We start from the raw sequence: 10,551 nt of genomic DNA on the forward strand, positions 1-10,551 counted from the left end.
GGTAAAATAGTAAATATGAAAAACATAAGGTTTTATTAATAATTAATGATAAACTAGAGATGCAATATATTTGGAATATTCTTTTTACAAAAAAAAAAGAAATGAAACAAATCATTGAAGTGAATATTGCTTGATTTTTTTTTTTCATTTTGAAGAAAGTGATATTTTGAAGACAAAAATGAAATCAACTAGTGGAGAGGCTCTTGTTGTAGAATATCTGTGCAGTCAGTTTTTCTTAAAGCACATTTTTTTTTTTCAATCATGCTTTAAAAAGAATTTTTTTTAAAGCTACATAGTTTTCTTTCATTTCTTTTCTTTTTGGCTTGACAAAAAAAATACCTATAGCACTTATGGACTTGACTGAAATGAGTTGTAGCTTTATATATTTTGTTATAGCATTAATATTGCAGATTTTTTGCAGTAGTTTTATATTTTTGTGTAGAATTTTGATTGTAGATTTAATGAGATTTAGTGATTTACTTTTAAATTTTCTGAAGATAAAATTTAAGTACTTTAGTTTTTCGCTTTCAAAATCTAAAAAGAAGAAAGAAAATAAAATATGTAGCTTTAAAAGGTGTTTTTAAAGCATGATTAGAAGAGCTTTGTGTTTTAGAAAGAAAAAAATTGGTTGTATTCTACATCACTTATAAAACATTTGCTAATCATTACTTGTGTTTTAGTTTTGGGAGATGTTATTCAATCATGTATTTTAATGAAGTTCAAATTAATCTAAATACAATCTATCATTATTCGAATGATGATTCTAAATTCTATGTTAAAATCTATTGTTATTGAATATAGTATTTATAAATCTTATTTAACAGGCTGGTGTTATTTATTAAATTATTTAAATTCAATATTTAATGTCTAGTGTTATTCAATTTTATAGGATTTTTTTTCTAATAATTCTATGTGGAGTCTAATGAATGATTGATATAAAACTTCAAAGGGTACTACAGATATTTTATAATTCACGAACTTAAACTATATTAAAATTTAAAAATTTGTTGGATTGTAAAACATTAATAATTAATTTTAAATTATTAATTGAATAACATCCCTTTAGAAAACTTACAAATAAATAATCAAATCTTTTCAAGTCTACGACTAAAATTTTATATCAAAAATTTATACAGATACAACATTAAATCTAAATCAGAATATATAAAGTACACATGATTCCAATAAGCTCACTTTACATATAAGTCGAGTTGGCAAACTAACACATGTTTATTCTGCACAACAAAAATCATGTGCTATATATAGTACTGACCATATCTCGCAAGCCCAAGACCACCCTTTATTTTAAACCCACAAATAAAAATTGGGTTAAGAATCAGACCACAATGAACAAACAAGAAAAAACCTCACAAATCCAGTAAGGGAAAGATGTGGATCGCAAACCTCACATATAAAACTTACTGTTTGCTGTCGATAAGATATGACTAAAGTCTAATGGATAGAAGCAATGATGACGGTGAAACTACACAGAGGCCGTGAACGAGATCATGGTCGGTCGAAAAGGTATGTAAATGGCTATTTACTATTGATATGGCTTTTACATAACTGAAACGGTATATGTTTGAAACATCACACATTATTTTTTGTTTACCGACAGCGGAAAACTTTGTACTGCGATATATATTAACTGAAAATTACATACAAGTTATAAAATACAGTATAAAATAGGCCAAAAATATCTCTAAAATAATATTTGTTTAAAGATATTGAAAATACAATACAATGTGCGGAAATACTGTGGTTGGAACATGACAAGATTATTCGAATGAAGAATCCAGCCATACTTATCTACAACTATGTTGCATCAGAAAGCCTTTTTCTTTTTTTGTCAACAAAATAGTTAGGTTTGGCTTTAAAAGAAGAAAGGGACAAAACACAAAAGGGAATAGAGCATTAATGTAAGAGTACCTACTTCTGGTTTATTCGAATGAACAAAACCATGACGCTAACCTACGCCACTGCCCACCCAAACTTCGTTTATATAATAAATAAATTAATGATTAAGTATATGTGCTCTTACGAATGTAATAGTTTTTTTTTGGAGAAACACAAATGTAATAGTTTCATCTCGAGTTACATGTAATAAAAACTTTTTTTTTGAACTGGCTTTCGACATGTAATTAGAACATACTTTCAACTAAGAACGAAAGCACGCATATACTTTCAGAATATAGTAATTATAAATCCATACATGCATGCATGTTAGAAACATACGGTATTATACTAAAAAGTTTCTGTTTTGGCTTTATTTTGTTTAAAGAATGTCTTATTCGTTGGGTAAGACGACGTATATCTTCCATTCAAAAGTCCAGTCTATGAACTAAAAGCCTTCGATTTGTTTTGACTTTTAAAAAAATTTACTTCTTAAAAATACTATTTTGAACGAAACAAAATGATTGTAAATAAATAGAAAGGGACCAAATGAAATAGAGAGCATGCCCCATTACTATATATTAAGAGCGATGGTTAGATATTTTTGAGTGGGTCCATATACCTCATATAATGCTCTTTTGTGTAGTCCATGAAGCTTCGCTGGCTTTAAAATATGTAATAACTGAATACAAAACATGTTTACACCCTTTTTCTTAATGGTATTTTACAAGGATAATATTAGATATATAGTTTATAAACTAATATTTTGTTACGAGTTATATGTCATCTGAAGATATTATGTAGTTATTTGAATGTCGAAAAGAAAATGTAGTTGGTTGAATTTACAAAGAAAAAAAAACATTTTATAAAAGTTGTCGACATTTTTATTTTCATTATTATTATATCTCCTATTAATAAACCGGAATCTTATCCAAACCACCGATTTCTCAGCCACCATAGGTTTTATCATTTTCTTAACAACCAAAATTGTATTTTTCCTTATGGTAGCATAATATTTAAATGTGATAAATAAACTCACGCTTTCTACACTTCTTTTATAAAATAGTTTGGAACAGATCAAATTAATAGAACGCATGAATGGTGCTATGTAAAACAAAAGTACAAAAGTTGTTTATATCAACCTATGAATTTCTGAAGATGATTGATGTTTAATTCGATGTCACAAAATAACACAAAATAAAATAAAAATTTCTCAACAAACGAAATACAAAATTATATATACAGAGTACTTTTTTAGTTGATCTTTTGCTTTTTCTTTTATAAATGTACCCTTTTTCTTTTCGCCAACCATATATAATATTATCTAATTACCAAAAAATAAACAAAATTTATTAGAATCGAAGTAAGTAAAAAAATCCTCAATAATTGTATGAAAATAATCAGCTTGGTGTCTCTCAACAACACCACCACCACCACCACTTTCTTCTTCATTCTTCTTCTACCTAAAACCTCTCTCAATCATTCTCTCCTCAATCCCTAAACCCAAAACCACCACAACAGATCAAAGATCAATCCCTTTATATATAAACAACCCAACCCCTAAAGTCGCATGACCTTACGAAGCTTGATCCTTGAGATGCGCTCGAGGTCGCATCGTGTGGTGCACGACCTCGCCTCCGCCGCCGACTCGACTCCCTCCGCCTCATCTGAAGCTAATCGCTGGTCAGACATCCCAGAGGAGCTTTTGAGGGAGATTCTCATCAGGGTCGAAGCTGCCGACGGTGGCGGTTGGCCGTCGCGACGCAGCGTGGTGGCTTGTGCCGGAGTCTGCCGCGGATGGAGGCTGCTTATGAACGAAACCGTCGCTGTCCCTGAGATCTCTTCTAAATTGACTTTCCCCATCTCCCTCAAGCAGGTTCTCTCCTTATTACCAATCACTATCTATGTAGCATCTCTGTTTTGGTTGAATTAGTAACAAAGTTTCGATTTTTATTGATGGGTTTTCAAATTCTAGTGAAATTCAGCAAAAGCGTTGACTCTGCGTTTGCGTTTGCTCTGAAACGTAGAGTGGCTCCTAGTTTTATGTGCTGCGTTTGCGTTTGCTTTGTTGGTGTTTGACAAAAGATTGTTGCTTTGTTTGGTGTGTTTGTTTTTTTTGTAGCCTGGTCCAAGGGAGTCTCTGGTTCAGTGTTTCATCAAACGTAACCGAGCTACGCAATCATATCATTTGTATCTCGGGTTAACCAACTGTGAGCATCTTTATCTCTTTAACGTGTTCTTAATCCAACAGACAAGAGAGCAAACAAAAGTTATCTTTTTTTTATGTGCTTGCAGCGTTAACTGATGAGGGGAAGTTTCTTCTTGCTGCGAGTAAGTTAAAGCACACGACTTGCACGGATTATATTATTTCTTTGCGTTCTGATGATATGTCAAGGAGAAGCCAAGCTTATGTTGGCAAAGTCAGGTGCGTCTATATATGATCAAGTTTATTCATTTGCCACGTTGGTTAGATTCTGTTCAGTATCTACTAGGAGTCTTATGATCATATCCGATAATTAGCATTTTAAGTTTGGATTACAAGTAGTTAACATGTTCTAGTAAACTAAAAACAGTTCCACTAAAGATGCTTTGCTGGTTTTGATATGTTGCTCTGCAGATCAAACTTCCTAGGAACTAAATTCACAGTCTTCGACGGAAACATGCTGCCGTCGTCAACGTCAACTGGACCCGCAAGGCTGAGAAAGAACCGATCTTATAACCCCGCAAAAGCTTCAGCAAAAGTTCCTCTTGGAAGCTACCCGGTCTCTCATATCACATACGAGTTGAATGTCTTAGGCTCCAGGTAAATGAGTTTTCAGATTCTATAATTTTAGCAACTTTTAGAAATCTGATTTGTTAAATCTTTTTGTGATGGTGGTATTAATTAGGGGACCAAGGAAGATGCAATGCGTGATGGATACAATACCTACAAGTGCAATGGAGCAACCTCGAGGAGTATCATCTTCAGAGCCATCAGAGTTTCCTTACCTCGGTGGTTCTCGGTCAACTTTTTCCAGGTCTCAATCGAAACCACTACGCAGCAGCAGCAGCGGCTTAAGCCACCTGAAAGAGACACCGTTAGTGCTGAGCAACAAGACACCACGGTGGCATGAGCAGCTACGTTGCTGGTGCTTGAACTTCCACGGCCGCGTCACAGTGGCTTCAGTTAAGAACTTTCAACTAGTGGCTGCGGCAGCTAGCAGCGGTGTTGGCGGTGGCGAGGGGTTGTCACCGGAGAGGCAGAACGAGCGGATAATACTGCAGTTTGGGAAAGTTGGGAAAGATATGTTCACTATGGATTATGGATACCCAATCTCAGCTTTCCAGGCCTTTGCCATTTGCTTGAGCAGCTTTGAGACTAGAATCGCCTGTGAATAATTTATCAACACTATGTTTTGGTTCCTTTTGTAAAAGAGAATCTTCAAGCATTTTGTAAATTGTGAAAAAAAACATGGTCTGATTCTGATGTATTTGATGATGTTGTTTTTGTTTGTTCTCCATTACTGCCGGTTCGGATAGTTCGGTTCAACGTAAACTCACTTAATTAACCTGAAATAAAATTTGGTTTGGTATTTGGTTAATTTCAATTTTAAAAATTCTATAGAAGTTTTGATTTTGGCTATCTTTTAATTAATTTTATTTAAATTTTGGATAAGTTCGGTTAGGTTAGTTATTGTGGTTCAAAAATTGGATATTTCGGTTCTGTTTAAGAGTTTTCGTATGGTTTTATTATAATTTGTTTTTTTTTAAACTGATTAATTGCCAAAACGAACTGAAACTCGAACTATTTTAGAAAAATTTACCGGATGAAACGAAATTCCTAACCAAACTAACCGGAAATTTTGGTTCGATTTGGCGGATTTCCAGTTATAGATTCAAAGGAAACAAGCGATCTCTGTGTTTAAAGCTTCATGATTCATTTTTATGAAACATTGTTGATACATATAATTTTACAGTAATATGATAAAATATATTTATATAAATGCTAAGACTTTTTTATTTACATTACAAATTTATGAAGCAATTTTTTGATTGAGAAATCTCACTAGATCAATAGATCATAGCTCTCTCTCTCTCTCTCTCTCTCTCTCTCTCTCTCTCTCTCTCTCTCTCTCTCTCTCTCTCTCTCTCTCTCTCTCTCTCTCTCTCTCTCTCTCTCTCTCTCTCTCTCAAAACCCTAAACACCAACCACAACAGATCCCAAGAATATAATTCAAGTTTTAACAGGTTCTAATGAGGCAGGCAACTCTCTCTCTCTTTCAATTATGTTTGTCATTTCGGTTATAACTGACATGACAAGAAAAAATTCAAGTTTCCGACCAGAACACAAAAGAAAAAATAAATGATTTCATTGTTTAGCATCTATGCTCGGATGATCCCGCACATTCACCAATTGTTAAGATTAGTCTAAGAAGCAAAAATAAAATATAAGATATAAACTTACCACTGTTTTCAAACGAGTAATCTTCGAATTAGTGCTGGAGCTGTAAACCAAATGTAAGCTCCATCATTGCCACACTGTAAAACAGTTGTCTGACTGCAAAGTAAGAACCAGAATGGTATAGAGAGAGAGAGAGAGAGAGAGAGAGAGAGAGAGAGAGAGAGAGAGAGAGAGAGAGAGAGAGAGAGAGAGAGAGAGAGAGAGAGAGAGAGAGAGAGAGAGAGAGAGAGAGAGAGAGAGAGAGAGAACCAAAAATAACTACTTACCGAATTTATTATCTAATGTCAATCGACACTGTAAAATAATTTCATAAGATAGAGGAGTAGATATATTAACATTTTAGATATAGCAATATGACTTAGATATAAAAAATACATTATGTCAAAACTAGTACAGAATTAAAAAAATTAGCATTAACTAAAGTAAAATGACTAAATTACTCCAAACTCTGAGCATTTACCTTAATCTAATCTTTACTAGGTTTAATCTTTACATTATAAATCCTCAGTCTTAATCACTAAACCAAAATCCAATTACAAAAAAAAAACTTTTATTTAATATTATTTTCGTCATTTTTTTTAAGTTTGGAAGAATAAAATGTTTCAATGTTATTTTAAACTATTTTATTTTTGTTTTGAAAACCATTTTTATGATGTATTTTTGGTAAGAGCATAGATATATTACATTCCATAAACACTGAGCTTTATATTAAAAGTTACATTTGCAAATTTGCATCCATACAATAACCATGGCAGAGCTCTGAACAAAATTTACTCTTTCTCTCTCTCTCTCGCTCTATCTATCTCTCTCTCTTTAATTAAAAAAAATTCACTAGTTATTATCAGATAATCAAAGATTTTAGAGACAAAACTATTTTTTTTTGCTGTGAAATGTTTGTTGCTTTTGATTTAGTACCTTTATATTGTTTTGAATGTTAAACTTATATTTTTTTCTGCTGATTTTGATTTTGTTATATTTGCATATGAACTATTATAAATCCAAATCCTCACTTGAAGCCATTTACTCAAGGTACAAAATTATGCATATACAGTAAAACATCTATAAATTAATAATGTTGGGACTACACCAAAATTATAATTTTTTATTAATTTATAGATATATTAATTTTCGATATACCAATTGAACCAAAAATTCAATTTAGGACTATAAAATTATATTATTTTATAGAGATTTTTTAATGTATATTAATTTATAGAATATTAATTTAAAGAGGTTCTACTGTATAATTTTTCTCGATTTTATCTTATTTAATTTGGTTAATATGGAGATAAACTATTGTGATCATCTTTCCAAAGAATTTATATTTTACACTATGATTTCGGTTGTTTGTTTTCTAATTTAAATTTTGTGTTTGTACTCTTTTGCAGGTTCGCTGATAGTGACGAGAGTACAAAATAGAGCGCTGAAGCATCAACCACTACCGATACTTACACCTCTGGTTTTCTTCTTCACGCCACCATTATAGAGCTTGAGGTTCACACATTTTATTTATCTTTTCACCCAAGCGATCAATCTGCTTACCATGCTTGGATGATTTTGATTCACGTGATATCAATCAGTTAAAAAAATTCACAAAGAAGCAAGTTGGATGCAGTTTCGTGCTTGCTTTTTGGTTTAATAGTATTGATTTTTACGAAGACATTGTTGGATACATATAATTTTTACAGTAATAAGATATAAAAAAAATATAATATATAAATGCTAGGACTTTCTTATTTACGTTATAAATATGAATATAAATATTCATCAGGCAGTTTGCAAACTAGCTGCACCAGTAGTGCCTGAACCTATGCTCATTGTCTTGGCCTTATCTCCCTCTACTGCTTGATCATATGAGGAGAGCTCGAACTGGTTCATGTTCCGAACAAAGACAGTGAAAGCATGGAAATGCTCAGGTGAGAAGAAAACTGCTCCCATTCTCTGGTAAGTAAACAGATCAACTCCAACGCTCTCATCCTTCAGATTCTCAACGATCCTCTCAAACCCACCAGGTACCAAGGCAGCCGAGTTTTGCCCTGAAACAACCACTCCTTGTCTCTTGCACGATGTCTTGATGTGTGCAAGTAATGACTCGGGGCTCGAGAGAGAGGCCGGTGATTGATGCTCGTCTGATAGATCCATCCCAGGGATAATCATCCTACAAGAGTTCTTTGCAAAGATCTCCGCGATGGCCTCGTACCTGTCATGACCACCAGAGCTGTAGAATCCAGCTGTTAGCTCAGAAGGATGAGATCTAAGCTTGTTCCATTGGTGCAAGAGAGGTAACTTCCCACATAGAGACACTCCAGTACCCTTAAATGCTGATGAAGCAACAGAGAGGACTCTGTCTGCATGGGAGGTGAGAAGAGACGAGTACCAAGTCAAGAAGAAATCACCATACTGAGACTCCCAAGAGCCGCCGTCCGAGAAGAAAGGAGTTGAATGAGGCTGTTGATCGTAAGCAGGAGCGTCGTGCGGACCACCAAGTCCCCAAAGAGGGTTTCCTGTGGACACAGCGTAGTGTTTGAGAGCGGAGAGCATGTGTTTGTCGTAACACTGGAACTCTCCTGCCCCAGAGAGGTTAGTCTCGTGTTGATGAGAAGGATATCTCAGCTCACCGTCTGGTCCCAAACCTAATGTGATTCCCTGCGAAACAAGTAAGCCAAAAAACTCAGTAACTAAAACAAGAGTAAACATATTGAGAACGCAAAGACAAATACAATACCGTGATGGTGTTGCCCATGTAGTCTGAGAAAGCAGACTTGAAGCTCTCACAGAAGCCTCCATAAACCTCCATAGGAGTCTTCCCATCAAGAACAGGAACATCATCAACCGCAAAGGACAAGCAATCTTTGTACTGTTTACCATATCTGTCTGTAAAATAGATTCCTCCCTCAGCTTCTTCACCGATCTTTGCAACCCAGTCAGGGAGACTTATCTCTGGATTTTTGGAACCATGGAAAGAGAGTGAAGCGTGAAGCTTGAGTCCAACCTTCTTAACAATCTCAGCAACAGCTAAGTAGCCTGACCATTCGTACTTTCCTGGAGCTTCTTTCTCAACAACACCCCAGAAGATTGGTAACTCGATTCCTTCTACGCCGAGTAGCTTCAAAGCTTTGAGGCCAGCGGTGATGGCTTTCAAGTGGTTCACGTTGTTGCAGTCGGATACTGTGTCTAGCGGAAGACCAACGAATAGTTTCACGCCCTCAAGCTACACAACAAAGAAAGAAAAAGGAAATAATGTTTACATATAATAATGAATCCTTTAAAGATGCAATCTTTTGCTTAGCAAATCAAGTTCAAACCGTTGGATTTGAATAAAGTCTGGACCTTTATTGAAGAACCAATAGCAGAGAAGGGAATTATTACCGATCTAGATTTTGGAGTGGGTTTCAGAAAAGGAGCTTGGTCGGAGACGATGGCTTCGCATCTGACAGACCTGGGAGAGGATTGGATCTTGATCTCCTTCCATTTCGAGCTTTGGTGGGTCAAGAAGCTAACTCTGTTTCTCGATTCACCGGAGATAACTTGGGACCCGAATCTGAACCCGAGCTCTCTGTACGTTAACTCTGTTCTGTAGATCTTCTTCGTTTGAGGATTTCCAATCACTGAAACTTCCATATTTTTTGACAACGAGAAAAATCGATTCAAAATCAAAGAAGATAAAAGAAAAGCGAGAAAAAAGGTTGCAGCTTTATCCGGCTTTGTCTGAACAAAGTAAAATTGATAACGAGAAAAAGAAACAGAAGTGGTTTGTGGATTGTCTTAAAGGATTTTGTGTTTGGTTTATATAAACAGCGATGAGAAGAAAGGTTTGTGGATAAAACCGTGCCCTCCTGGACACTCCACGTGTCGTCATCAGAATCCTCCCATACTTGTAGCCGCTTATAATTTGAATTTTTTCTGCATTTAATGGGTAAATATTGAGATAGTTAAATGCGTCCACGGAAATTGAATTATTAATGGAAACATGTATATTTTTCTTCTGTCAACAGAGAACATATTATGGGGAAAAAGTATTTCTAGTGGTTTATATAGTTCGTTCCATGGAGGAAAAAAAATGAGTGATACATAAGCAATACATCATAACAATGGACTACAATGTTTTAACTTTAAAACAATAACTCTTCCAAAAGTAGCATCGATACAGGTATCTCTTTTAGCTGGAATTTCCTTTCTAAATTGGTTTAGTGTTATTTGCTTTGATCCTTCTTAAT

General features: G+C 34.5%; 2 protein-coding genes across 2 annotated transcripts; one reads left to right on the plus strand and one right to left on the minus strand.

Moving 5' to 3' along the window:
• Positions 1-2,944: 2,944 nt before the first annotated feature.
• On the plus strand, positions 2,945-5,396 carry LOC106387809 (tubby-like F-box protein 11). The gene is made up of 5 exons (XM_013827734.3): positions 2,945-3,769; positions 4,016-4,103; positions 4,189-4,318; positions 4,511-4,696; positions 4,782-5,396. The coding sequence occupies exons 1-5, from the start codon at positions 3,464-3,466 to the stop codon at positions 5,269-5,271; spliced, it is 1,200 nt and encodes a 399-aa protein (XP_013683188.2). The 5' UTR covers positions 2,945-3,463; the 3' UTR covers positions 5,272-5,396.
• Positions 5,397-7,968: 2,572 nt separating this feature from the next.
• On the minus strand, positions 7,969-10,125 carry LOC106387808 (inactive beta-amylase 9-like). Its single transcript, XM_013827733.3, has 3 exons — positions 9,704-10,125; positions 9,060-9,545; positions 7,969-8,980 (listed from the first exon to the last, which is right to left on the minus strand). Exons 1-3 carry the CDS (start codon positions 9,953-9,955, stop codon positions 8,102-8,104), a joined length of 1,617 nt encoding a protein of 538 aa, XP_013683187.2. The 5' UTR covers positions 9,956-10,125; the 3' UTR covers positions 7,969-8,101.
• Between the last annotated feature and the right edge of the window lie 426 nt (positions 10,126-10,551).

Source organism: Brassica napus, chromosome A10 (genome assembly GCF_020379485.1).
Source record: "Brassica napus cultivar Da-Ae chromosome A10, Da-Ae, whole genome shotgun sequence".
Taxonomy (NCBI): Eukaryota; Viridiplantae; Streptophyta; class Magnoliopsida; order Brassicales; family Brassicaceae; genus Brassica; species Brassica napus.

Excerpts from the sequence above, each read along its gene's own strand:
- LOC106387809 (XM_013827734.3), top strand. The coding sequence starts at position 3,464 with ATGACCTTACGAAGCTTGATCCTTGAGATGCGCTCGAGGTCGCATCGT. Across the intron at positions 4,104-4,188 it reads GTATCTCGGGTTAACCAACT|CGTTAACTGATGAGGGGAAG; the intron begins GTGAGCATCTTT and ends ATGTGCTTGCAG. Across the intron at positions 4,319-4,510 it reads GCTTATGTTGGCAAAGTCAG|ATCAAACTTCCTAGGAACTA; the intron begins GTGCGTCTATAT and ends GTTGCTCTGCAG.
- LOC106387808 (XM_013827733.3), bottom strand. The coding sequence starts at position 9,955 with ATGGAAGTTTCAGTGATTGGAAATCCTCAAACGAAGAAGATCTACAGA. Across the intron at positions 9,546-9,703 it reads CCACTCCAAAATCTAGATCG|CTTGAGGGCGTGAAACTATT; the intron begins GTAATAATTCCC and ends TTTGTTGTGTAG. Across the intron at positions 8,981-9,059 it reads ACATGGGCAACACCATCACG|GGAATCACATTAGGTTTGGG; the intron begins GTATTGTATTTG and ends CTTGTTTCGCAG.